Source organism: Dermacentor silvarum, chromosome 8, assembly GCF_013339745.2.
Source record: "Dermacentor silvarum isolate Dsil-2018 chromosome 8, BIME_Dsil_1.4, whole genome shotgun sequence".
Classification (NCBI taxonomy): Eukaryota; Metazoa; Arthropoda; class Arachnida; order Ixodida; family Ixodidae; genus Dermacentor; species Dermacentor silvarum.
Window position 1 is genome coordinate 178,044,963 of NC_051161.1, and position 27,110 is coordinate 178,072,072.

Consider the following 27,110-nt stretch of genomic DNA (forward strand, 5'->3'; position numbering starts at 1 on the left):
CTTATACGCCTTGCATATCAGCTGGTCGAGCACCTCCACTTCCGCGTTACTGAAATTTAAATGTGGTGCCGAGTACGCAATGCGGCTCACAATCAGAGCCTGAACTAATCGGATAAGGTCCTGTTCCTTGAGTCCCCTCTTCCTACTGGTAATTTGTTGAATCATGCGCAAGATCTGCGTGGTCGTGTGTTGTAGCTTCTGTATGGCTAGGGCTCTGTGTTTTCGGTTTTATCCGAAAAAATCCGATAAACATTCGCCGGTAAAATTTTTGGCAATTCGGATTTATCCGATAAACTCCGATTTGCTTGGCCATAGGTATGACCATCAAGTAACTGAAAACCGTATGTCCGTCGAGGTGGTTCTCTTTTTATGAAGCTCTAGAAGACATTTTGGACTACTGGCACGCCATTATGTCTTTCTTGAGAAGCGACGAAGCCAAGGGGACGAAGTGTGAGAAGCTCAGGACTCTTGTTTCATCGCCTGAAGCTGTGCACGACTTGCTCGTTAAGATGAGGTTTCTGAAGACCAATGCGTGTGCCGTGATCTCAATAATTAAGGAACTTGAGGCAGAGATTACCCTGATACACCAAGTTTATCCCATATTCGTTTGCACGCACCCATCAGTCAATGGTGGGATCCAACCGAGGTTTTCGCATCAAATGTCACAAGTATGTTGGACCTCCTTGACGAGAATCAACGCTTAACGACCGTCGCAGACTCTAACGGATACTACGCTGCTGTCGCCGAAAAGTGGAGACAGACATCTGAGAGGAACCTGTGCGATCAACTCCAGTACACCAAAGAATCGTTTTGGTACTGTGTTCAAATTGCGAACCCAAATGTGAAGCATGAGCTTCCCTGCGCATTCGAAACCTATGCGCCTATTTTTCAATTAGTGCTTCTTGAAACTGACGACTTTAGTTAGCTCCTGAGTGATTTTGTGAACTATCAGTGCTATGGAATACGTAACATCGTTGAACCCCTGTCGTTTTGTAGACTTCACAATGTCGAGTGGCCAGTGCTTTCTCGCTGCGCGCTGCGTCTTCTGATGCTTCCTGTTTCTAGAGCTAACGTTAAAGGGCGTTTTCAAAGCTGAGAGTCGTCAATAAAAAGGAGCGCGCTTCGATCACTGACAGCGATCTCGCAAAGTATGCTTGCGTGTTTTACAATAAGCTTTAAGCTAAGGTTGTTATACGCAAAATTAAAGGTGTTCTGTGTTCAAGTATTTTGCTTGTGCGTATACGTTTTTGTCCATTCAAACGTTCTAGGAAAAATAAAATGTGCTTAGTGTGTTTTGATATTTTAGTAAACATTTTTGGGTTTTAAGAATAATGCAAAACTCCGAATTTCGGAGAATTGGGGATTTACGGGAAATAAACTCCGATAAACGCCGAATTTCCGCCAGAAATATAAACTCCGGTAAACACCCGCCGATTTTCAGAAAAAATAAACATCGAAAACACGGAGCCCTATGTATGGCGTATCCTCCGCCTCCGTCCTTTTGTAAGTGTAAGTCGAGGATCCGAAGTCTGTCTGTCTTGGTAATTTCTCTAGGACCTATTCGCAGGTGGATGGTTGGTGCCGGGGCTGTTGATCGTCCTCGTGAGCGCTTCTCGATTATGAGGAGCTCCGACTTCTCCGGCGCGCATTGCAGTCTGCATGTCTCCGCATAGCTTGCTACGACGTCTACTGCCTCCTGTAATGCCTCTTGTTGTTCTCCTATGGACCCTCCGACCGTCCATATCGTGATGCCGTCTGCATACAAGGCATGTCTGACGTTCCAAGCCAGATGTTGACTGTTTTGTTGACTGTCTCTTTTTAATTCCTATGCAGCTCTTTCTCTTTCACGGAACCAGAAGGCCTGCTGGCTTCCATTGCTTTTTTTCTGGTCAAGGTAAGTCGCATGGTTGCAAGCCAGACGTGGACTGTTTGGTTGACTGTCTCTTTTTAATTCCTATACAGCTCTTTCTCTTTCACGGAACCGCAAGGCCTGCTGGCTTATATTGTTTTTTTCTAGTCAAGGTAAGTCGCATGGTTGCAAGCCAGACGTGGACTGTTTTGTTGACTGTCTCTTTTTAATTTCTATACAGCTCTTTCTCTTTCACGGAACCGCAAGGCCTGCTGGCTTCCATTGTTTTTTTCTAGTCAAGGTAAGTCGCATGGTTGCAAGCCAGACGTGGACTGTTTGGTTGACTGTCTCTTTTTAATTCCTATACAGCTCTTTCTCTTTCACGGAACCGCAAGGCCTGCTGGCTTCCATTGTTTTTTTCTAGTCAAGGTAACTCGCATGATTGCAAGCCAGACGTGGACTGTTTTGTTGACTGTCTCTTTTTTAATTCCTATACAGCTCTTTCTCTTTCACGGAACCGCAAGGCCTGCTGGCTTCCATTGTTTTTTTCTAGTCAAGGTAAGTCGCATGGTTGCAAGCCAGACGTGGACTGTTTGGTTGACTGTCTCTTTTTAATTCCTATACAGCTCTTTCTCTTTCACGGAACCGCAAGGCCTGCTGGCTTCCATTGTTTTTTTCTAGTCAAGGTAAGTCGCATGGTTGCAAGCCAGACGTGGACTGTTTGGTTGACTGTCTCTTTTTAATTCCTATACAGCTCTTTCTCTTTCACGGAACCGCAAGGCCTGCTGGCTTGCATTGTTTTTTTCTAGTCAAGGTAAGTCGCATGGTTGCAAGCCAGACGTGGACTGTTTGGTTGACTGTCTCTTTTTAATTCCTATACAGCTCTTTCTCTTTCACGGAACCGCAAGGCCTGCTGGCTTCCATTGTTTTTTTCTAGTCAAGGTAAGTCGCATGGTTGCAAGCCAGACGTGGACTGTTTGGTTGACTGTCTCTTTTTAATTCCTATACAGCTCTTTCTCTTTCACGGAACCGCAAGGCCTGCTGGCTTCCATTGTTTTTTTTCTAGTCAAGGTAAGTCGCATGGTTGCAAGCCAGACGTGGACTGTTTTGTTGACTGTCTCTTTTTAATTCCTATACAGCTCTTTCTCTTTCACGGAACCGCAAGGCCTGCTGGCTTCCATTGTTTTTTTCTAGTCAAGGTAAGTCGCATGGTTGCAAGCCAGACGTGGACTGTTTGGTTGAATTTCTCTTTTTAATTCCTATACAGCTCTTTCTCTTTCACGGAACCGCAAGGCCTGCTGGCTTCCATTGTTTTTTTCTAGTCAAGGTAAGTCGCATGGTTGCAAGCCAGACGTGGACTGTTTGGTTGACTGTCTCTTTTTAATTCCTATACAGCTCTTTCTCTTTCACGGAACCGCAAGGCCTGCTGGCTTCCATTGTTTTTTTCTAGTCAAGGTAAGTCGCATGGTTGCAAGCCAGACGTGGACTGTTTGGTTGACTTTCTCTTTTTAATTCCTATACAGCTCTTTCTCTTTCACGGAACCGCAAGGCCTGCTGGCTTCCATTGTTTTTTTCTAGTCAAGGTAAGTCGCATGGTTGCAAGCCAGACGTGGACTGTTTGGTTGACTGTCTCTTTTTAATTCCTATACAGCTCTTTCTCTTTCACGGAACCGCCAGGCCTGCTGGCTTCCATTGTTTTTTTCTAGTCAAGGTAAGTCGCATGGTTGCAAGCCAGACGTGGACTGTTTGGTTGACTGTCTCTTTTTAATTCCTATACAGCTCTTTCTCTTTCACGGAACCGCAAGGCCTGCTGGCTTCCATTGTTTTTTTCTAGTCAAGGTAAGTCGCATGGTTGCAAGCCAGACGTGGACTGTTTGGTTGACTGTCTCTTTTTAATTCCTATACAGCTCTTTCTCTTTCACGGAACCGCAAGGCCTGCTGGCTTCCATTGTTTTTTTCTAGTCAAGGTAAGTCGCATGGTTGCAAGCCAGACGTGGACTGTTTTGTTGACTGTCTCTTTTTAATTCCTATACTGCTCTTTCTCTTTCACGGAACCGCAAGGCCTGCTGGCTTCCATTGTTTTTTTTAGTCAAGGTAAGTCGCATTGTTGCAAGCCAGACGTGGACTGTTTTGTTGACTGTCTCTTTTTAATTCCTATACAGCTCTTTCTCTTTTACGGAACCGCAAGGCCTGCTGGCTTCCATTGTTTTTTTCTAGTCAAGGTGAGTCGCATGGTTGCAAGCCAGACGTGGACTGTTTGGTTGACTGTCTCTTTTTAATTCCTATACAGCTCTTTCTCTTTCACGAAACCGCAAGGCCTGCTGGCTTCCATTGTTTTTTTCTAGTCAAGGTAAGTCGCATGGTTGCAAGCCAGACGTGGACTGTTTTGTTGACTGTCTCTTTTTAATTCCTATACAGCCTTTTCTCTTTCACGGAACCGCAAGGCCTGCTGGCTTCCATTGTTTTTTTCTAGTCAAGGTAAGTCGCATGGTTGCAAGCCAGACGTGGACTGTTTGGTTGACTGTCTCTTTTTAATTCCTATACAGCTCTTTCTCTTTCACGGAACCGCAAGGCCTGCTGGCTTCCATTGTTTTTTTCTAGTCAAGGTAAGTCGCATGGTTGCAAGCCAGACGTGGACTGTTTGGTTGACTGTCTCTTTTTAATTCCTATACAGCTCTTTCTCTTTCACGGAACCGCAAGGCCTGCTGGCTTCCATTGTTTTTTTCTAGTCAAGGTAAGTCGCATGGTTGCAAGCCAGACGTGGACTGTTTGGTTGACTGTCTCTTTTTAATTCCTATACAGCTCTTTCTCTTTCACGGAACCGCAAGGCCTGCTGGCTTCCATTGTTTTTTTCTAGTCAAGGTAAGTCGCATGGTTGCAAGCCAGACGTGGACTGTTTTGTTGAATGTATCTTTTTAATTCCTATACAGCTCTTTCTCTTTCACGGAACCGCAAGGCCTGCTGGCTTCCATTGTTTTTTTCTACTCAAGGTAAGTCGCATGGTTGCAAGCCAGACGTGGACTGTTTTGTTGACTGTCTCTTTTTAATTCCTATGCAGCTCTTTCTCTTTCACAGAACCGCAAGGCCTGCTGGCTTCCATTGTTTTTCTCTAGTCAAGGTAAGTCGCATGGTTGCAAGCCAGACGTGGACTGTTTTGTTGACTGTCTCTTTTTAATTCCTATACAGCTCTTTCTCTTTCACGGAACCGCAAGGCCTGCTGGCTTCCATTGTTTTTTTCTAGTCAAGGTAAGTCGCGTGGTTGCAAGCCAGACGTGGACTGTTTTGTTGACTGTCTCTTTTTAATTCCTATACAGCTCTTTCTCTTTCACGGAACCGCAAGGCCTGCTGGCTTCCATTGTTTGGTTTTTTTCTAGTCAAGGTAAGTAGCACGGTTGCAAGCCAGACGTTGACTGTTTTGTTGGCTGTCTCTTTTTAATTCCTAGGCAGCTCTTTCTCTTTCACGGAACCACAAGGCCTGCTGGCTTCCATCGTTTTTTTCTAGTCAAAGTAAGTCGCATGGTTGCAAGCCAGACGTGGACTGTTTTGTTGACTGTCTCTTTTTAATTCCTATACAGCTCTTTCTCTTTCACGGAACCGCAAGGCCTGCTGGCTTCCATTGTTTTTTTCTAGTCAAGGTAAGTCGCATGGTTGCAAGCCAGACGTGGACTGTTTTGTTGACTGTCTCTTTTTAATTCCTATACAGCTCTTTCTCTTTCACGGAACCGCAAGGCCTGCTGGCTTCCATTGTTTTTTTCTAGTCAAAGTAAGTCGCATGGTTGCAAGCCAGACGTGGACTGTTTTGTTGACTGTCTCTTTTTAATTCCTATACAGCTCTTTCTCTTTCACGGAACCGCAAGGCCTGCTGGCTTCCATTGTTTTTTTCTAGTCAAGGTAAGTCGCATGGTTGCAAGCCAGACGTGGACTGTTTTGTTGACTGTCTCTTTTTAATTCCTATGCAGCTCTTTCTCTTTCACGGAACCGCAAGGCCTGCTGGCTTCCATTGTTTTTCTCTAGTTAAGGTAAGTCACATAGTTGCAAGCCAGACGTTGACTGTTTTGTTGGCTGTCTCTTTTTAATTCCTATGCAGCCATTTCTCTTTCTCGGAACCACAAGGCCTGCTGGCTTCCATTGTTTTGTTTTTTTCTAGTCAAGGTAAGTAGCACGGTTGCAAGCCAGACGTTGACTGTTTTGTTGGCTGTCTCTTTTTAATTCCTAGGCAGCTCTTTCTCTTTCACGGAACCACAAGGCCTGCTGGCTTCCATCGTTTTTTTCTAGTCAAAGTAAGTCGCATGGTTGCAAGCCAGACGTGGACTGTTTTGTTGACTGTCTCTTTTTAATTCCTATACAGCTCTTTCTCTTTCACGGAACCGCAAGGCCTGCTGGCTTATATTGTTTTTTTCTAGTCAAGGTAAGTCGCATGGTTGCAAGCCAGACGTGGACTGTTTTGTTGACTGTCTCTTTTTAATTCCTATACAGCTCTTTCTCTTTCACGGAACCGCAAGGCCTGCTGGCTTCCATTGTTTTTTTCTAGTCAAGGTAAGTCGCATGGTTGCAAGCCAGACGTGGACTGTTTGGTTGAATTTCTCTTTTTAATTCCTATACAGCTCTTTCTCTTTCACGGAACCGCAAGGCCTGCTGGCTTCCATTGTTTTTTTCTAGTCAAGGTAAGTCGCATGGTTGCAAGCCAGACGTGGACTGTTTGGTTGACTGTCTCTTTTTAATTCCTATACAGCTCTTTCTCTTTCACGGAACCGCAAGGCCTGCTGGCTTCCATTGTTTTTTTCTAGTCAAGGTAAGTCGCATGGTTGCAAGCCAGACGTGGACTGTTTGGTTGACTTTCTCTTTTTAATTCCTATACAGCTCTTTCTCTTTCACGGAACCGCAAGGCCTGCTGGCTTCCATTGTTTTTTTCTAGTCAAGGTAAGTCGCATGGTTGCAAGCCAGACGTGGACTGTTTGGTTGACTGTCTCTTTTTAATTCCTATACAGCTCTTTCTCTTTCACGGAACCGCCAGGCCTGCTGGCTTCCATTGTTTTTTTCTAGTCAAGGTAAGTCGCATGGTTGCAAGCCAGACGTGGACTGTTTGGTTGACTGTCTCTTTTTAATTCCTATACAGCTCTTTCTCTTTCACGGAACCGCAAGGCCTGCTGGCTTCCATTGTTTTTTTCTAGTCAAGGTAAGTCGCATGGTTGCAAGCCAGACGTGGACTGTTTGGTTGACTGTCTCTTTTTAATTCCTATACAGCTCTTTCTCTTTCACGGAACCGCAAGGCCTGCTGGCTTCCATTGTTTTTTTCTAGTCAAGGTAAGTCGCATGGTTGCAAGCCAGACGTGGACTGTTTTGTTGACTGTCTCTTTTTAATTCCTATACTGCTCTTTCTCTTTCACGGAACCGCAAGGCCTGCTGGCTTCCATTGTTTTTTTTTAGTCAAGGTAAGTCGCATTGTTGCAAGCCAGACGTGGACTGTTTTGTTGACTGTCTCTTTTTAATTCCTATACAGCTCTTTCTCTTTTACGGAACCGCAAGGCCTGCTGGCTTCCATTGTTTTTTTCTAGTCAAGGTGAGTCGCATGGTTGCAAGCCAGACGTGGACTGTTTGGTTGACTGTCTCTTTTTAATTCCTATACAGCTCTTTCTCTTTCACGAAACCGCAAGGCCTGCTGGCTTCCATTGTTTTTTTCTAGTCAAGGTAAGTCGCATGGTTGCAAGCCAGACGTGGACTGTTTTGTTGACTGTCTCTTTTTAATTCCTATACAGCCTTTTCTCTTTCACGGAACCGCAAGGCCTGCTGGCTTCCATTGTTTTTTTCTAGTCAAGGTAAGTCGCATGGTTGCAAGCCAGACGTGGACTGTTTGGTTGACTGTCTCTTTTTAATTCCTATACAGCTCTTTCTCTTTCACGGAACCGCAAGGCCTGCTGGCTTCCATTGTTTTTTTCTAGTCAAGGTAAGTCGCATGGTTGCAAGCCAGACGTGGACTGTTTGGTTGACTGTCTCTTTTTAATTCCTATACAGCTCTTTCTCTTTCACGGAACCGCAAGGCCTGCTGGCTTCCATTGTTTTTTTCTAGTCAAGGTAAGTCGCATGGTTGCAAGCCAGACGTGGACTGTTTGGTTGACTGTCTCTTTTTAATTCCTATACAGCTCTTTCTCTTTCACGGAACCGCAAGGCCTGCTGGCTTCCATTGTTTTTTTCTAGTCAAGGTAAGTCGCATGGTTGCAAGCCAGACGTGGACTGTTTTGTTGAATGTATCTTTTTAATTCCTATACAGCTCTTTCTCTTTCACGGAACCGCAAGGCCTGCTGGCTTCCATTGTTTTTTTCTACTCAAGGTAAGTCGCATGGTTGCAAGCCAGACGTGGACTGTTTTGTTGACTGTCTCTTTTTAATTCCTATGCAGCTCTTTCTCTTTCACAGAACCGCAAGGCCTGCTGGCTTCCATTGTTTTTCTCTAGTCAAGGTAAGTCGCATGGTTGCAAGCCAGACGTGGACTGTTTTGTTGACTGTCTCTTTTTAATTCCTATACAGCTCTTTCTCTTTCACGGAACCGCAAGGCCTGCTGGCTTCCATTGTTTTTTTCTAGTCAAGGTAAGTCGCGTGGTTGCAAGCCAGACGTGGACTGTTTTGTTGACTGTCTCTTTTTAATTCCTATACAGCTCTTTCTCTTTCACGGAACCGCAAGGCCTGCTGGCTTCCATTGTTTGGTTTTTTTCTAGTCAAGGTAAGTAGCACGGTTGCAAGCCAGACGTTGACTGTTTTGTTGGCTGTCTCTTTTTAATTCCTAGGCAGCTCTTTCTCTTTCACGGAACCACAAGGCCTGCTGGCTTCCATCGTTTTTTTCTAGTCAAAGTAAGTCGCATGGTTGCAAGCCAGACGTGGACTGTTTTGTTGACTGTCTCTTTTTAATTCCTATACAGCTCTTTCTCTTTCACGGAACCGCAAGGCCTGCTGGCTTCCATTGTTTTTTTCTAGTCAAGGTAAGTCGCATGGTTGCAAGCCAGACGTGGACTGTTTTGTTGACTGTCTCTTTTTAATTCCTATACAGCTCTTTCTCTTTCACGGAACCGCAAGGCCTGCTGGCTTCCATTGTTTTTTTCTAGTCAAAGTAAGTCGCATGGTTGCAAGCCAGACGTGGACTGTTTTGTTGACTGTCTCTTTTTAATTCCTATACAGCTCTTTCTCTTTCACGGAACCGCAAGGCCTGCTGGCTTCCATTGTTTTTTTCTAGTCAAGGTAAGTCGCATGGTTGCAAGCCAGACGTGGACTGTTTTGTTGACTGTCTCTTTTTAATTCCTATGCAGCTCTTTCTCTTTCACGGAACCGCAAGGCCTGCTGGCTTCCATTGTTTTTCTCTAGTTAAGGTAAGTCACATAGTTGCAAGCCAGACGTTGACTGTTTTGTTGGCTGTCTCTTTTTAATTCCTATGCAGCCATTTCTCTTTCTCGGAACCACAAGGCCTGCTGGCTTCCATTGTTTTGTTTTTTTCTAGTCAAGGTAAGTAGCACGGTTGCAAGCCAGACGTTGACTGTTTTGTTGGCTGTCTCTTTTTAATTCCTAGGCAGCTCTTTCTCTTTCACGGAACCACAAGGCCTGCTGGCTTCCATCGTTTTTTTCTAGTCAAAGTAAGTCGCATGGTTGCAAGCCAGACGTGGACTGTTTTGTTGACTGTCTCTTTTTAATTCCTATACAGCTCTTTCTCTTTCACGGAACCACAAGGCCTGCTGGCTTCCATTGTTTTTTTCTAGTCAAGGTAAGTCGCATGGTTGCAAGCCAGACGTGGACTGTTTTGTTGACTGTCTCTTTTTAATTCCTATGCAGCTCTTTCTCTTTCAAGAAACCGCAAGGCCTGCTGGCTTCCATTGTTTTTCTCTAGTTAAGGTAAGTCACATAGTTGCAAGCCAGACGTTGACTGTTTTGTTGGCTGTCTCTTTTTAATTCCTATGCAGCCATTTCTCTTTCTCGGAACCACAAGGCCTGCTGGCTTCCATTGTTTTGTTTTTTTCTAATCAAGGTAAGTAGCACGGTTGCAAGCCAGACGTTGACTGTTTTGTTGGCTGTCTCTTTTTAATTCCTAGGCAGCTCTTTCTCTTTCACGGAACCACAAGGCCTGCTGGCTTCCATTGTTTTTGTCTAGTTAAGGTAAGTCACATAGTTGCAAGCCAGACGTTGACTGTTTTGTTGACTGTCTCTTTTTAATTCCTATGCAACTATTTCTCTTTCACGGAACCACTAGGCCTGCTGGCTTCCATTGTTTTTTTTCTAGTCAAGGTAAGTAGCATGGTTGCAAGCCAGACGTGGACTGTTTTGTTGACTGTCTCTTTTTAATTCCTATGCAGTCATTTCTCTTTCACGGAACCACAAGGCCTGCTGGCTTCCATTGTTTTTGTCTAGTCAAGGTAAGTCGCATGGTTGCAAGCCAGAGATTGAATGTTTTGTTGACTGTCTCTTTTTAATTCCTATGCAGCTCTTTCTCTTTCACGGAACCACAAGGCCTGCTGGCTTCCATTTTTTTTCTAGTCAAGGTAAGTCGCATGGTTGCAAGCCAGAGATTGAATGTTTTGTTGACTGTCTCTTTTTAATTCCTATGCAGCTCTTTCTCTTTCACGGAACCACAAGGCCTGCTGGCTTCCATTGTTTTTGTCTAGTTAAGGTAAGTCGCATGCTTGCAAGCCAGAGCCTGAATGTATGCTTATTCGGTCGCTTTGTTTACGTGCGTGCACAATCTCTGCATTGTTTCCATACTTTTGGCATTTGACCATTTGTATGCTGCTACAAATGTGTTTATCTTGCTGTAGGGCATATGTTCAGCAAACAGATGAACAAGGGCCAAACGGTGTTTGTTTCGCACAGTTTCATGCGCAGCTAATTAATCTTAAGGCAAACCTGTATGAGCATGCAAGGCTTGACTGTTCTGTTAAGTGGCTTCTTTTGATTTCTATGCACCTCTTTTGTGTATTGTTAGTTCTTATTTGGCACCATGTGGCTGCCTGGCTGCCATTTCTGTTAGTCATGGTAAGCCAGAGCTTAACTAATTCTATTGCCGCTGAAAATGCTTGCTGTTTACTGACAACTGTGGTGTTGATATATAGTTTACATGCTTTTTGTTCCGGGGATCTTTTTGTCCTCAAGAGGGCACACTAATAAATAGTTTGCACCCAATTATCTTGCACATATCACTGATTGAAGCATAAGAGTGCACTAGTTTTTTTTTTGTCTGAAGTGAGTGTACAGCTTTATTTTATACATATCTCAAGCAATAGCTATTCTGAATTTTTTAAAACAGGTATATAATAAAGCTGCACACTCACTTCAGAGAAACATCTAGTGCATTGTTGTGCTTTCAATATGCGCCCTGTGTAACCAAGCCATTTCGTTGAGATGAAGCATCACTTCTATATCGAATATGGATAGGATCTGCTCGTACACCAGCATGGTTATTTAGGACGGGGTGTATTGATTCTCCAAACTGTACTACGTGCGACGAGACATGAGACATTGAACACTTTCTGTGGTCGTTCCCAAGGTACTGAGGTGAAAGGGACATTCCTCTGAAGAATCTGCAAAAAAAAAAAAAATAGAACCTTCCGCAAGCATGCCTGCGACACTTCGTGTTCCTAGAAGGATCAGTTATAGCACGCAAAGAAGCTTCATGTCTTCTTATTGCATTCTTAAAGTGGCCCTGAGACATTTCTTGAAATGGTAAAAAAATGTTCCCTATCTGTCGTAGCAGCTGCTGTGAACATGTGAGCCAAATATTGCTGCACTGCATGCAGCAGGGAATTTACAATCTCGTGTCAAACACAATGAAAAATCGCCTGCTCTCGCTTCCGCAATGTCGTCACATTGAAAGCAGCTGGCCTACCAACACTATTGGCTGATTTCTTGATCACGAGAACATTCTTAATAATACGTAGTTCCTAATTTTTAGTTAATGCAATAGCAAAAGGGCAAACAGCATTTCATCTTTGCACTGGGCATAGCTGCATCAGCTGCGTGTGGCATTTAAGATGGCAGTGGCATGCTGCATTGCGCAGTATACCGGGGCTTTGCTCTCTTGGCTTCTCCTCTGTGTAGCTTCCAGCACGCTAGCAGGCAGGAAAATAGTCTTGTATTGGTGTGGTAACTTCACTTATAGTTGAAGGATTGGAAAACTATTTGCGGCATGAGATTCGTGAGACGACGTCCTTTAATAGTGAGGTCATTCTATGATTAGTTAAGTGTTTAGGGTCCCTTTAGGAAGAGAATGGTTTTATTGACATGTGGTACAATACCGCAGTGATATTCTAAGAGGCACTCGGAAGGAGCAGTTGCCGGCCTTGATTGCCAGGCTAAGCTCACCTGTTGCTACAACCCACCAACTCCACTACTTAAACAAAAGTAACGTACTCTTGCATGAGATTTGTTTGCAAAACGTCTAACTGCTAATGACCTACTGCAAGCCGTGTGTGAATTAAACCTATTGCCAGTTTAATTTCACTCTAAAGTAGCTTTTTCATATCATATCTGCAACATAATTCCGAACGTCATCGTACAGCATAAGATTTTGAGAGAAAGTATTGCTCAAATTTATAAAGTAAATGTGACCGAGGTAAAACAACGGCACATGTTTTGCTATTTGAAATACCAAATTGCACACCTTTATTGTAAATCAAGTGTGGCTTACTTACTTTTTTCTTCACTGTTGTATTACAGAGCAAACTTCTGTGGGCAGCCAGTGGTATTCAAGAAGGAAGGGACTTGGATTGCTGTGGTTACTGCAGCTGCGTCTTATTTTCTGTGGTCACCTTTTCTACTGTATTTAAAAATTTTGTAAAATCTTTCTGCATGTCCTTTAATTTATTACTCAATAAAGCCGCTTTCTCACAAAGTCAGGTTGTAATTTTTTTCTGCATGTGGTTATGCACATTTGCTTTGAATGTGTATTGCACATTTGATAAATGTTAAAACATTTAGTGCAAGGTATTATAAGTAATATAATGTAATGCTTCAATGTATTTTTCAGTTCCATATAGTAACTTATGTGCTATGAAGCTAGCATACGGATGCATGGTTTGCTGAAGTGGAGTGCGTCACTGTAGGATGACAATCTATAAATGTTTATAATTTATAACAGAATTCTGAGAACGTCTAATAAAGTTCTTAAATTTTTCTTGTCAAGATTTTTTATAAACGCCTGCATAATGTTTCCGAAACCATTATTACATAATTCTGGGAACGTCTAATACAATCCTTGAAGTTGTTCTTGTCGAGGTGCTTATTAGCCAACTTTTAGCGTAACGTTAGCAGGGCTTACTGAAGTACCTGCAGATGTCCACGGCTAGAAAATGTCTTGACCAGGACAGCTATTAGACTTTCGAATTATCTGTTCAAGACATCTTTTAGACATCAAATAGCTGCTTGAGTGTTTCGTGGGTAGGTCGTGGGGTGGGCGCATAGCCTGATGGGTCATTGTACGTAGTATGTGCATGTGCGCGTTGATGTGAACTCATATCACGCTTGCGGCCGCTGACAAGCTATCAGTTGTCGTTTTTACGAACACTACCGAGGCAGGAGTGCCGACACTTAGTGGAACCGCCGTGCCCTTCCCACTTTGTTTCCTGCAGCGGCCGCTGCGAATCGCCTGGCGTAGGGTTCGAGGCTATTTGCCACGCGTTCGTGTGTTCCAGCTCATATTGCTCACGATAGTACACGCTTTCTTCTCGTCCGCCGACACCTTTGTGACTATAGGACTTGAGCTCGCGCACGGTGCCCGTGCGGGGAGCGCGTACTTTGTGCTGATCCTTTCCTGACGCTAAGCCTAAGAGCGGTGCCTAGTGCTCGCGCGATGTCGTTCGTACCATGCCAAGCCGCACTTGCCGAAACCGAAGGAGATTGTCCAAGTTGACCCATCGCCCGAGCACAGCCGCCGGGACGTTACCAGCTCAAGCTGGTAAACGCCTAGCGGCGTTTACCAGCTTGAGCTTGTGCTCTCGAAGCGACGTGTCTGTATTTTCGCCCTTGGTGCGGGACCCCTTTGGTTCCCTGTCGCCCGGGAGTTTGTGCAGTGCCGGTGCCGACGGATTCAATAAGCGGTTTCCTTCAACTCAGGACAATACTGTGTTCTTGCGTGCGTCGCTCGGTAGCCCCTTGCGACCTGAACTCGCACGCAGCGGTGCTGGCGGCGACGGCTGACGCGGCCCTGTGGCTCGCTAAGCTCGAACCCGCGGTGGTCAGTCTCCTGTGAGACCCTAAGACCCCACAAGGGTTACAGCCGCAGGGCCCGCAGTCCAACTCCAGGTGGCCGAAATGAATTCGTTGCCCTCCAATGCACGGTGTCTCTCAAAGAAAATTTATTACAGTGCGACACAGGACTGAAAAAACAAGAAGAAATAATAATGCAGGGCATAGTCCATAGGTTTTGTGCTGCTTTGGGAGGTTAAAGCCGACCAAGAGAGATCTAGATATGACGCCTGGCGTGAACACACCCAAGACGCTCTATTTCGTTTCTTTCGGCTCGTTCACGTCTATTCCTTCCTTAGTCCGTGTGTGCAGCTCAAGGATCTAAAGACCGAAATGTTTGAAAATTCCCAATTCTTTCTAGTAAGCACACGGTAGTCGCGGCAAAGTGCTTCAGCGAACACTTTCAGAAATTATTTATGGTTGCCTGTGGGAGATAGCACAATTCTAGTTCATGAGCTGGTCTACTCGAAGAGGCGGACATTACTTGCACAAGAAATTGAAATGTATAATCGACTAATTAAAAAAGTCACTAATGAAGTGTTTAACTAATTACCTTATGGCACATATTGCAATTTACAAATTCTAGCCGTGGAGTTCGCAAGGCGGATCCACCTGGAACGAATTCTCAGGGTGAATTCTCAAGCCATTTAATGCGTAGGATGGATAACCGGTGGACCCTTAGAGTTGCAGAATGGATACCCTGAGAAGGGAAGCGCAGAAGACGGCAGAAAACTAGGTGGGGTGATGAAGTTAGGAAATTTGCCGCCGCAAGCTGCAATCAGCTAGCGCAAGACAGGGGTAATTGGCGATCTCAGTGTCTTCGTCCTGCAGTGGACAGAAATATAGGGGGATGATGATGATGATCGCACAAGTTAAGAAAAGAACTTCTTTCGGTATAAGAGCACTCATAAAAGCTCGATCTTGTCTATCTACTCCTGCTCTCATTTTAATATTACGGTATTACTGCTTATGGCAACAAGTATCAGTGCAACTTATCTGTTTTGCGCATACAAAACCAAGCTCTGTGCATTATTTCTAACTTTAGGCGACGTAATATTGATCATCATCATCAGCCTATGTCCACTGCAGGCCTAGCTCTCCCTGCGATCTCCAATTACCCCTGTCCAACTTGCACCTGAAAATTTCCTACCTTAATAATATCGTTACGTAAAACGACACAAGGCGGGACTATTTACACTATATTTACACTACACAGACACAGTAGCCAAGATGGTGGACAGCCACCAGCACCGGACAGAACCGTCTTATTTGTCGTCCGCCCCTGGCAGAATGTGTCTCTCGTAGCATTACCCCCGGCGGTAGAAGCGCCGTCTCGGCGCCCTTCAAACATTGTCTTCAGAAGGAGGGTGGCATGCTTTCAGCCTGCTGACGTGAACTATGTCACTGGGAGCGATCGCAGGCGGCAAAGTCGGAGAGACGGGAACAATCTCGTAGGTGACGTCCGTGACCTGGCGGATGATTCGGTAAGGACCCGTGTCCCGAGATAACAACTTCTCGGACAAGCCAACACGACGGAATGGACACCACAGGAGAACTAAGGCACCGGGTGAGAAGCGAACGTCGTGATGCCGGCTGTCATAGAGGCGCTTTTGGGTCGCTTGCGAGGCCGACAGCCTAGAGCGAGCGATCTGACGCGCGTCATCGGCACGAGCGATGGCATCACGTGCATATTCGCTAGGCGGCGCGGCAGCAGCCGGAAGTAGGGTGTCCATTGGTAACGTTGGTTCACGGCCAAAGAGCATATAGAAGAGTGAATAACCGGCGGTATCGTGATGCGATGAACTGTAGGCGAAGGTCACGTAAGGCAGCGCCAGGTCCCAGTCACGGTGGTCAGAGGAAACATACATTGAGAGCACGTCCGTGAGGGTGCCATTTAGGCGCTCGGTGAGGCCATTCGTTTGAGGATGGTAGGCGGTGGTCAACTTGTGCTGCGTTGAGGAGGAGCGTAAAAGATCGTCGATTACTCGGGATAAAAATGCACGGCCTCGATCTGTGAGCAATCGGCTAGGGGCGGCATGGTGTAGAATAACATCGTGGAGCAAAAAATCGGCAACGGCAGTAGCAGCGCTGGTGGGGAGCGCTCGAGTGATTGCATACCTGGTCGCATAATCGATAGCAACAGCGACCCACTTGTTGCCGGATCTTGACACAGGAAAAGGACCGAGAAGGTCTAAACCAACACGGAAGAATGGTTCGGTCGGGATGGCGAGTGGTTGAAGCAGTGCAGCAGGGGGTGCGGCAGGACGTTTCCGACGTTGGCATTTATCGCAGGAGGTCACGTAACGTCGAACAGACCGGGCGAGACCGCGCCAAAAGAAGCGCCGCCGCACACGGTCGTACGTGCGGGATACGCCAAGGTGACCAGCAGTTGGTTCGTCGTCAAGCGCATGCAGGACCGTTGAACGCAGATGTTTAGACACAACGAGAAGCAGCTCAAGGCCATCGGACTGGACGTTACGAGGGTAAAGTGTGCCATTCATGAGGACGAACATGCGCAGTGAGGCGTCGTTAGGTGCGGATTCCAGCCGGTCAATGAGCGATCGCAAAGAATCATCACGGCGTTGTTCGTCACCAATCTGGCGAAACTGAGACATGGACATAATGCAGGGGCTAGGTTCGATTTCCGATCCGTCTGGTTGGTCAACAGGTTAGGGTCAACAAGCAGTCCGCGTCTAGATGGAGGCGGCCAGACTTGTAGGTAACTGAGTAAGAGTACTCCTGAAGGCGCAGCGCCCAACGACCAAGTCGTCCGTTAGGGTCCTTCAGTGAGGAAGGCCAACAGAGAGCGTGATGATCAGTGACAACACGAAAAGGGCGACCATACAAGTAAGGACGGAATTTCGAAACCACCCAGACAAGCTTGTTCCCGTTCCGTAATCGAGTAATTGCGTTCAGATTTAGAAAGGAGACGACTTGCGTACGCAATAACACGATCAATGCCGCGTTGGTTTTGGGCTAAAACTGCACCGATGCCGTGACCACTAGCGTCTGTGCGCACTTCTGTGGGAGCAGCTGGGTCAAAATGGGCAAGGATAGGTGGAGTCGTTAGGGCGGCGATGAGCTCAGAGAAGGCGTTAGCTTGTAGAGGACCCCAACAAAACGGGACGTCTTGCTTGAGAAGGTCAGTGAGTGGACGTGCGAGCGCCGCAAAGTTTTTCACGAAACGGCGAAAGTAGGAGCACAGCGCCCCACGAAACTACGAACGTCATGGACAGACCGTGGAACGGGGAAATTCGTGACAGCGCGTACCTTCGCTGGGTCTGGTCGGACACCGGAAGCGTCAACGAGGTGGCCCAGCACAGTAATTTGACGAAGAGCGAAGTGGCACTTCGAGGAATTGAGCTGGAGGCCAGCTCGTCGGAAAATTGCTAGAATGGTCGAAAGCCGCTCAAGGTGTGTTGCGAAAGTGGGAGAGAAAATTATCACGTCGTCCAGGTAACATAAACACGTCGACCATTTAAATCCTTGAAGCAGTGTGTCCATCATTCTCTCAAAGGTGGCTGGTGCGTTGCAGAGACCGAAAGGCATGACCTTGAATTGGTAAAGGCCGTCAGGGGTCACGAAGGCGGTTTTCTCGCGATACAGGTCGTCTACAGCGATATGCCAGTAGCCAGATCGAAGGTCTAGGGATGAAAAGAAGGTGGCACCATGGAGGCAGTCGAGGGCGTCGTCGATACGTGGAAGAGGGTAGACGTCGTTCTTCGTGATTTTGTTGAGGTGCCGATAATCAATGCAGAAACGCCAGGATCCGTCTTTCTTCTTTACTAATACGACAGCGGAGCCCCAAGGACTAGATGATGGTTCGATGATGTATTTCGCAAGCATTTTAGCCACTTCTTTTTGAATAACATCACGCTCTGATGCGGGCACACGGTAAGACACACGGGCAAAGAGTCGCCAGTGTTGATTAGGTGGGTGACAATCTTAGTCTGACCCAGGGGTCGATCACGAATGTCGAAAATGTCGCTGTATGAGGCCAAAACCCGGCAAAGAGCGTCGGCCTGGTCAGGCGAAAGATCTGATCCAATCATTTTGCGAAAAATGCTTTCGTCAGAACTTGGTGACCGGGAAACTTCAGCTTCGTCAGGAGCACTTATGGTGACAACCTTGACGTCATGGTGCGTGATAGCGGTGAGGTGCGCAAGCGACATCTTGTGGGGCTACACTTGGGGGGTCAGACCAAAGTTTAGTAGCGGGAGGAACACAGTTATCAGCTAATGTCGCGATGGTATGTGGCACAGTAACATTGCGCGTCAGGCGCACGTCAGTAATCGGAGTGACGATATAGTCGCCATCAGGAACGGGTGAGGTCGATGACAAACACACGTACGTGACGGCTTGAGGCGGTAGGCGAACAAAACCGGTGGGGCTTAAGCGGCTGACGGGCGTTTCACATGCATCTGATACAAGAAGAAGATCGAGGCAGAGTGTTTCAGAAGAACAATAAATTAAGGCCGGGTGTGCCGAAAGAAAGTTAAGGCCAAGGATAAAGTCATGGGGGCAGTGAGCAAGGATGGCAAAAAGTACGACAGTGTGATGGCCGGCAATGCTGACACGGGCGGTGCACATTCCGATTACTTGAACAGCACCACCATCAGCAACACGTATTGTCTGTGTCGTAGACGGCGTCATAATCTTCTGCAGGCGGCGGCGTAATGGGGCGCTCATAATAAACAAGTGTGCAGCAGTGTCGATGAGGGCGGTCACAGGAACATTGTCGACTTTGACTTCTAGGAGGCTATGGTGAGTGGGAAGAGTCAGAGAAGGACGGCGTCCAGAGAAGGACGGCGAGGAAAAGCGGCAAGGCTGCGGAGAGCGGGAGAAGCGGCGAACAGGAGCAGTGGCGTCAAAGGGAAGAGGCTCGTGGGAGGACGAGTAGTAAGTAGGGGAACCAGTGGTTGAACGTCTAGAAGGAGTAGGGTGCATATAGGTCTGGCGAGATGCGTAGGTCCAACGGCGACGGCAATAACGAGCAATGTGCCCGGCACAGGAGAAGCAGATGGGCTGATCGTCGGGCGTTCTCCATTCCGCAGGATTGCGGAAGGAGACAGGAGAGGTGTAGGATTGTCGAGCGGGTCCAGAGGAATAAGGCTGATCGTCAGGACGAGTCAGTGGGCACGCAGGTGGAAGGCCGAGATTGGCAAACTCCTGCCTGACTACAGATTCAATGAGGGACACTGATGGCTGCGTTGGGTCACTGGCGTGGGATGTAAACACGGGTGGTGGAATAGGTGCAGGACAGGCAGCTTCAATCTCGCGACGAACAATACGCGTAACGTGGTCACAGGTGGGCGGCAGGCGACGAGGAGCGGCACGATGAACTTGCAGCCGTATTGGGCAGCCGGGTGAATTTCTGGGTTATACGGCGGCTCTTGGCATGTTCAAACCGCCGACACTCTTTGATGATTGTGTCGACGGTATCAAAGTTGGTATACACGAGCAGGTTAAAGGCATCGTCGGCGATACCTTTCAGCACATCAGAAACCCTCTCGGATTCAGGCATGTGCTCGTCAACCTGGCGGCAAAGAGCGATAACGTCCTGGATGTAAGAGACGTATGACTCGGAGGATGTCTGTGCACGAGTCGCAAGTTCATGCCGCGCAGCATGCTGCCGGACAGTGCTGTCCCCAAAAAGGTCGCGGATCTTTTCTTTCAAAGAGTCCCAGCTTGTAATGTCCGCCTCGTGCGTCTCGAACCACACCCGTGGTGGGCCATCGAGGTAAAAAAGCACGTTGGCGAGCATAAGGGTCGGGTCCCACCTGTAGCTGGCGCTGATCCGTTCGTAAAGGTTGAGCCATTTGTCGACGTGAGCCCCATCCTGGCCGGAAAAGACGCCAGGATCACGAGCAGGAGGCAGAACGATGTAGGTGGGAGCCACGGGAGGGGCAGCGGGTGAAGACGTTGTGCCTGCACCGACTGACATGGTCGGAAGCGTGATGAGGCGGCCGTTGCGGAGCTCCGTGATGGAAACAGGGAACTACCCAGCACCTCCACCACAAAGATGTTACGTAAAACGACACAAGGCGGGACTGTTTACACTGTACTTACACTACACAGACACAGTAGCCAAGATGGTGGACAGCCACCAGCACCCGACAGAACCGTCTTCTTTGTCGTCGGCCCCTGGCAGAATGTGTCTCTCGTAGCAATATTAATATTGTAGGATTATTCCTCAGGAGCGAAGGAAAGAGACATCTGACGCGAATTGACGCCAGAATAGAACAGCGAGCCTTGGCTTCACTTGCCAGGCGCCGTCTTTTTTCTCATGCGGGCGAGCGCTATCCGGGTTCTACGTGCCGCCCAAGGGAAGGCACGCAGGTAGAATAGATTGCTGACAACTACTGATTTATTCGCACTCAACCTAATTGCTATGCTTTTCAGGTTGATTAATAATGATCTCACTCACAATTTTATTTCCTTGGAATCTTTGAAGAATATTGACTCTGCTCACGTTGTTGAGAAAAATAATTTCTTGCTGCCCAAGGTTCTCACGAAGTAAGTAAAAACTTTATTGAAAATAAATAAATGAAAGAAATCCGAACCCCTCTTGGGGGTGCAGGACCTCGTAGTAGAAAAACGTGGGGTCGGAAACCAAACATGTTGGAGGGGAACATGGTGTGGTTCGAGGGCCGGACCTGCACAACCTTTTGAAAAAGTTTCCCTGCGCGTTAGGGATATGGGACGATGGTTGTTGATGTTGCCCGGTTTTGCAACTTTGGCTTCCTTCCATTCTTTGGCAAGGACGCCGTGTTGTTAAAGAAATCGGTCAAGCTCCTTAGCGTCTCGTCACTTAGATTGCGAATCATTGCATTCGTTACCTGATCGACCCCTGGGGCGGTGTTTTTCCTGAAGGAATGTGCCGCCGCGTAAACCTCCTCAAAGGTTATGGGGGTGTCCAGTTCTGGTTGGTCCTGTCCTTCGTAAACGGACTTGGTGGATTGCCCGGTCGGGGCCGTTCCTACATATATCTGTTTAATTTTTTTTATCATGTCGGCTTCCCTGCCTTCAAACTCGTTTTCCAGAAGCTTGAAGGTGCGGTTCGTGGCTGTTTTTGTTCCTCCCGAGCCACTCCGAAGAATGTGCCATGTTTTCTTTGTAGTCAACGTGCCCCGAAGCGAGTCGCTAAACTGACGCCAATTGCTGTCGCTTAACTTTCGTGCGTTAGCTTCCTGTGCTAGCTGAGCTATGCGAATCCTTAGTTTGCGATTAAGCTTCTGCCTTTTCCATCTCTTTGTGAGACCTTGCTAATTAATTAAGTTTTTACTAATTACCGTAAATGAAAACATCATTCTGCGCTATTAAAATGTGGAATTCTCTGCCCTAACCCATCAAAACATCATCATATCTTACTGCATTTAAAAATAACACTTAAAAGCCATCTTTTAAATAAATAATTCTGTCATGAATTCTTTATTGTATGTACTCTGTTCTTTTGTTGGTTTTTTTATTTTTTTTCTCTTTCTAGTTTAAATTTGTAATTATTTTACATGATAACGATGCACTGTTACTGTTCGTGTTAACTTTCCTTGCATATTATCATTGTTAGTGTGAATTTGTATTTCTCTATCAAATATTTATGCCATCACAGAACAGATTTATGTATATACAAACTTTGGTTATTAACGCCTTATATGAATGTAATGTACCCGTTTCTTCTGTCGGTTTGGTTATTTCTATGGGTCTAGGCGAAATCGTATATGGCTATCATCAGCATTGGCTCGATCGTCTTCTTCCACAGCTGGCTGCGTTGTCGCTCATCATTCCAGCGTAAAATTTCACTTCTGTCGTCGTAATGGGGAGGCCGTGCTTAAGGGGGTATGAGCGATTCATTGTTTTACCGTAATGGACAGATTTAATTTTGAAGCAATTTAATTTCGAAGAATCGCAAGCGGCAACCAAGCCGCCGAGCAAACTGGAGACATCGAACGCAAGCGACAACTGCGGTCGGCGGGCACACCGTCAGTGACGTCGTTCTCCGTCGCAGCCGAACGTGTGTGTAACCTCATAATTGAGAAATACCCTAATAAACCCTTGGGACTAACCCAGTGATAAACATCGGGGCCGCACGTTTCAGCTTCGCTGTTTAACCATCTTCACGGAGTGGAAGGACCGACCATTTTTTTTCTCTGCTAATAACGTAATTTGTATCCAATAATCATGTGACCTTGAGACCCTCTCCTACATATCGTTGTTGTGATCCTACTTTAAAAAACAATATTTGATTTATTGATTGAGTGATAAATGTAATGACGTTCCACTTACTTTCTTAAGAAAACGTCGTTTTCAACATTGAAGCACAAAAGTAGCCAATGCATTTCTCCGCAAAGTTTGGGAATTAATATCTAGATACTGGTGTCACCCTGACAATTCGTTCCAAGTCTTGCGAACTCCACGCTAGAATTAGTGCGTTTTTTAAAATTAGTCGATTATGCATTTCAACTCTTTCTGCAAGTAATGTCCGCCTCTTCGAATATACCAGCTCATGAACTAGAATTGTGCTATCTGCCACAGGCAACTTTAAGAAATTTTTGAAAGTGTTCGCTGAAACACCCGGTATATTATAAGACCACTAACAATCCCGAAGAGATAACGACGCGTTTTTTCTTTCCAGAGAGGTCTCGTCCTTCGTCGCTGCTGATCACTCGTCTTACTATTATCACACTTAACGTCATGTAGACCGGTTTGTAATGCATATGCCGCCCTACATATCTTTGTGCAAGAGGTGATTGAACCATGCAGCCTGGGCATCCTACAAGCGTGTAAGTTTTTTTGAGCAAGTTGTACAACCGTGGTGCTTGGCTTTGCCTCAGACAAAGAGCTCGCCACGACACGGTCGAGTGTGCCAGGCCGTCTCGCCGGATATGAGCAAGCATGAAACTATTTTGTGCATGAAAAATTCACAATGCTCGAACCCCCGTCCTTTCAATCAGCTCGTCACATTGTTAGCTTATGAAAAAAAAAGAAAAGCTGGAAATCTGGAGAAATGTTCTTCAGAAAGCCGCGGAAACTGGCTCTGTGCGGAAGCAGCGGCACCATCTCGTTCAGCACCTCGCGCAGCATCTCGCGTGCGTGTTTAGGCAGGCGGCGCAGCTACTGTCGGGGACGAGCGATCTACGGTTGTGTGTTCGCTCGGGTCCCATAACGTCAGATTGAGTGCCACGAAAGAAGCGCTGCCGACTTTTCTCTGACGCGTCGACACGAGTTCAGCTGGCGGCCAGGATGGTGTCGTTGGCGGCCAGCGGCGATGCGTGGTGGCCGACGAATCCGGCGACGCTGGGGTCTTCGATGTTCTCGAGAAAGAGGAACGCGAGCAGCAGCAAGCCGGTGCCGCACAGGTCCCCGAAGCCCGTGAGAAGCGGAATGAGCGCGTTGTCCGGGTCGATCTTGCGCCGCCACATCCAGTAGGCGCCACAGCGGGCCAGGTACAGCAGAACGGTCAGCTGCAACGCATCGAGAACACACTTTATGCAATGTGTCCCTCCCATTGTGACCCTTCCCTGGCCAGATGCTCCATTTTCCGGCCGACCTCTCTCTACATTTTCCAATCATTAAACTACTTTTTATTCTTCGTCATCGTTAGATAGTGTTTGGCACACAATCAAGAAACTCACAGCTCGCATCCCTTATGAAGCTCTGGATTTCATTTGCAGCGTTGGAGCTGATTCAAAAGGCTGAATAACAACTTAAAATAATAATAGGAATAACAAGCGCAGCAAGTTTTCATTCTTATGCGAGGTGAAATGCTTTGAGTGAATGTCAAAGTAAACACTCTGCCTGGGCGGTTTACGCCTAAGCGCGAGGAAGACAAGACGGACAGACAGCGATATAATTAGGGAGCATGATTACGATGTCGAACGCATGCAGCACTTTTAGGATGCTTGGCTGTCCACTGTAAATCGTCCGAATGCTCTCCCGTGTTTAACAAGTTCAGTGTTTTGACGATGGACATTATTTGCCTAACACGTGAAATTATTGAAGCTGAAAAGAACCTGTATAAGCACTCCACAGGTATCGTTCATATATACATTATCGTTAAAAGCAACATGCAAGGTGAAGACTATCTTATCTTTCTATCATTCTATCTTTATCTCCTCAATCTTTTATCGGCATGCGTGGATATATATATATATACAGGGTGTCCAGCTATCACGTAACACAACTAAAAAAGAGAGGAACGGCGTTACGCGAAGCAAACCCAGTGCATATTGTTTCCAGTGCAGTGGAGCAGCCGCCAGTAATTTTTTCGTTAGATAGATTTAATTAGCTAATTGTAATAATTATCTAACTCGAGAAGTACTGCCCTATTTATCAAAGTGTCAATGAGAAAAGTGTAGAGTAGTCTGAAAAACTCCCGATACAGCTTTCTGTTGCTCAGTACGTGCTACGTAAAAGTGCCTCGAGCGACCAGTCGCGCGGCAATTCTGCGTGTATTCGCGGGCTCCTTTCACACTCGGAAAAACACATTTATGTAGCACGTATTGAGCAACAGAAAGCTGTATCGGGAGTTTTTCAGGTTGCTCTACAAATTTCTCATTGACACTTTGATAATTAGGACAGTACTTCTCGAGTTAGATAATTAATTACAATTAGCTAATTAAATCTCAGTAACGAAAACATTGCTGCACTAGAAATAATACACACTACAGTCGGATACAACTTTAGAAGACAGCGGCATTTGCCCCTCAAAGGCGGATGCATACGAGCCGGCACCAATAGGCGCGCGCTTCAGGTGACGTCATGAGCCGGACGGCCGGTGTCGCCGCCGACGGGGAACATGCCTAACATGGCCGCCCTCGCTTCGAACTGGGCCGAGTCGCGTCAGCTCTGTGCGTCTCCCTTCGTCAGAGTGAATTCGAATTGTTTGTGGCGGTCTGTCATGCCGGAAATATTATTGCGAGCTTGCGATGCACAATTTGTGCCGCGTGCGTTTGTTCTGAGCCGTGAGCCGGCGAAGAAAGATTGCAGCGAACATCGGTGACGCTGCGCTTCGTGTGGAAACAGGATCCCGCGGCGACATACCGCTGCAAACAAACATCGCGCGTGTTTGTTCCGTGGTGTTTTGTTTTGCTCTTAAGTGAAGTTACGACGAGGAGAGTTCGCCAAAGCCTGGTACCTACTGTGAGCGGCGGGTGTGTTTGTGTACTGTGCCCCTGCGTTTCTCGTCGGACGTGGTGAAGTGATGGAGCGAAACCTTTATCAGGAATGAGAAAAGCGTGCGCGGATGAAACCAACCTGCGAGTTTCTCAACAGAAAAGATTTGTGAAAGCAACCTCCAACGCAAAGATTCGTTGCTGCCAGCTCAGCGTGCAAACGACCGATCGTTGGCAGCAGTGTGATAAGATAGCCGAGCGTCTAGCAGCGTCGTTCGAGTGTTGTGTAGCACCGTCGATTGATTGCTTTCCACCAATGCTAACAATCAGTGACTAACACGCGCTGCTTGAGCGAATGTCATTGGATTGTTAACGGTCAGGCTTTTGGAAGCAGTGTTTGTTTCCTTAATGTCAGCCTGAATGCTAATATAAAATTATGACTGATACACTGGTGCCGTTGCAAGGGAGCTTGGCATGAATTCGCGTCGCTTTGTGGCTTAGAACTCTTCGCTCACTGCACGCGCCAGCTGTAGAAAGCCTGCTGTGATACAATCGCGCATAAGCTGTGCTGCCAGCGCTCGACTTGCTTTCCCACAACACAGCTTTGCGCTTTGTCGTGATATGTCGCTACTAAAAAATTCCTATGACAGTGAAGGCAACAGAGCCAATATGTACATTTAAAAAAAAGTACGACAGAGTAGGCACAGCTGCTTGTGAACTGACTCCTAATAGTTCTACTCGCGTCTAAATGTGTGTGCGTGTTTTCTTGTGCGTTTATGTATATTTGTTATTTTGCCCTTTTTTGTATTTTAGATCTTAGTTTTCGTGCTCGCGTTTGTGTTCAAGTGTGTGAATATGTGAGTTCTTCCGTGCGTGCATGTATTTATTCCTATTTCTATTCTTTTATCTTTGCTTTTGTTCTTGTAAGCATGCTGCAGCCACGACTTTCTTTACAATTCCATTAACTTGTCTCATTCAAAGCACCAAGTCCAGTGAATAGCAGGGCTGGCCTGTTCGATGTCATTAAAGCCATTCTCTCTTGTCTACCTTGCCTCCTCAGTCTGTCACCTTGCTTTGTTTTCCCCTACTATTCTGACCTTGCTTCTTGTGCTGTTGCCACAACGTGATTAACCAACTTGCATCAAAGAAAGTTCTATCAGCTGTGAGAACAGAAACATTGACAGATACAAAATGTTAAAAGCATCACGTGGCTTACACAGTTACTTCGTCTCTTACCCCTGTTAATGTGTTTATGCATCAGTGCATACGGTAGCTTGCCAGAAGTGCACATGAAAAGGTGCCATATTGTGAAACAGCACCTTGCTATGTTGTTGCATTCAGTCTTAATAAACAGATGGTTTTGCTGCCCGTCACATGTGGTGGTACACATATATAACATTGTGCAGTGGGGTATCATTTCCTGTCTTGACGCTTTCATCATTACAAATGCAGTTTTCTAGTGGATGGAGTCCAGCAAAGCAGTGCTGTGAGAGCTTTTGCAACTTTCACCATTTATTACTTCCCCAATACCACTGAATCTGTCCGTCACTTTGCCTACGGCTTGTAATGAACAAAGTGACTCACTAAAACACGTTCAACTTTACTGAGCATTTTTCCGGAACGTAAATATGACAAAAAAATGCTAGCAAAATTAATCACAATATTTGTGCTTGCATTCGCATTACTTGCTCGAGTCAGATTAATAAATTGAAAATTGGCTATGACAACACTTCAATTTTCAGTGCAGACTGCTAACGGAGCCATAAAGCGTGCTCCGACTCTTGCTATTTCACTATGGGGCGCGTCAAACTCGACGGTGGCTGCCTGAATGAGCATTTTGGGCCTCACTAAGCTAATGATGTCTTATATTTGTTCTCTTATTCGCATTACTTGTGTGAGCCAGATAACAAAATAAACATTGCAACCACATGAATG

The 27,110-nt window shown here is 46.3% G+C and overlaps 1 protein-coding gene across 4 annotated transcripts in view; it reads right to left on the bottom strand.

The window, feature by feature from the left end:
• Positions 1 to 22,838: 22,838 nt before the first annotated feature.
• Positions 22,839 to 27,110, bottom strand: part of LOC119462597 (solute carrier family 41 member 1) — a 540,896-nt gene continuing 536,624 nt past the window's right edge. For 3 of the 4 annotated variants that reach the window (XM_049672774.1, XM_049672771.1, XM_049672772.1), the window contains one exon: positions 23,179 to 23,525. In XM_049672774.1, coding sequence (XP_049528731.1) covers positions 23,289 to 23,525 — 237 coding nt within the window. In that variant the 3' untranslated portion in view covers positions 23,179 to 23,288. Of the gene's footprint in view, positions 23,526 to 27,110 lie in introns of all 4 variants that reach the window. The other variant, XM_049672773.1, reaches the window with a different exon arrangement.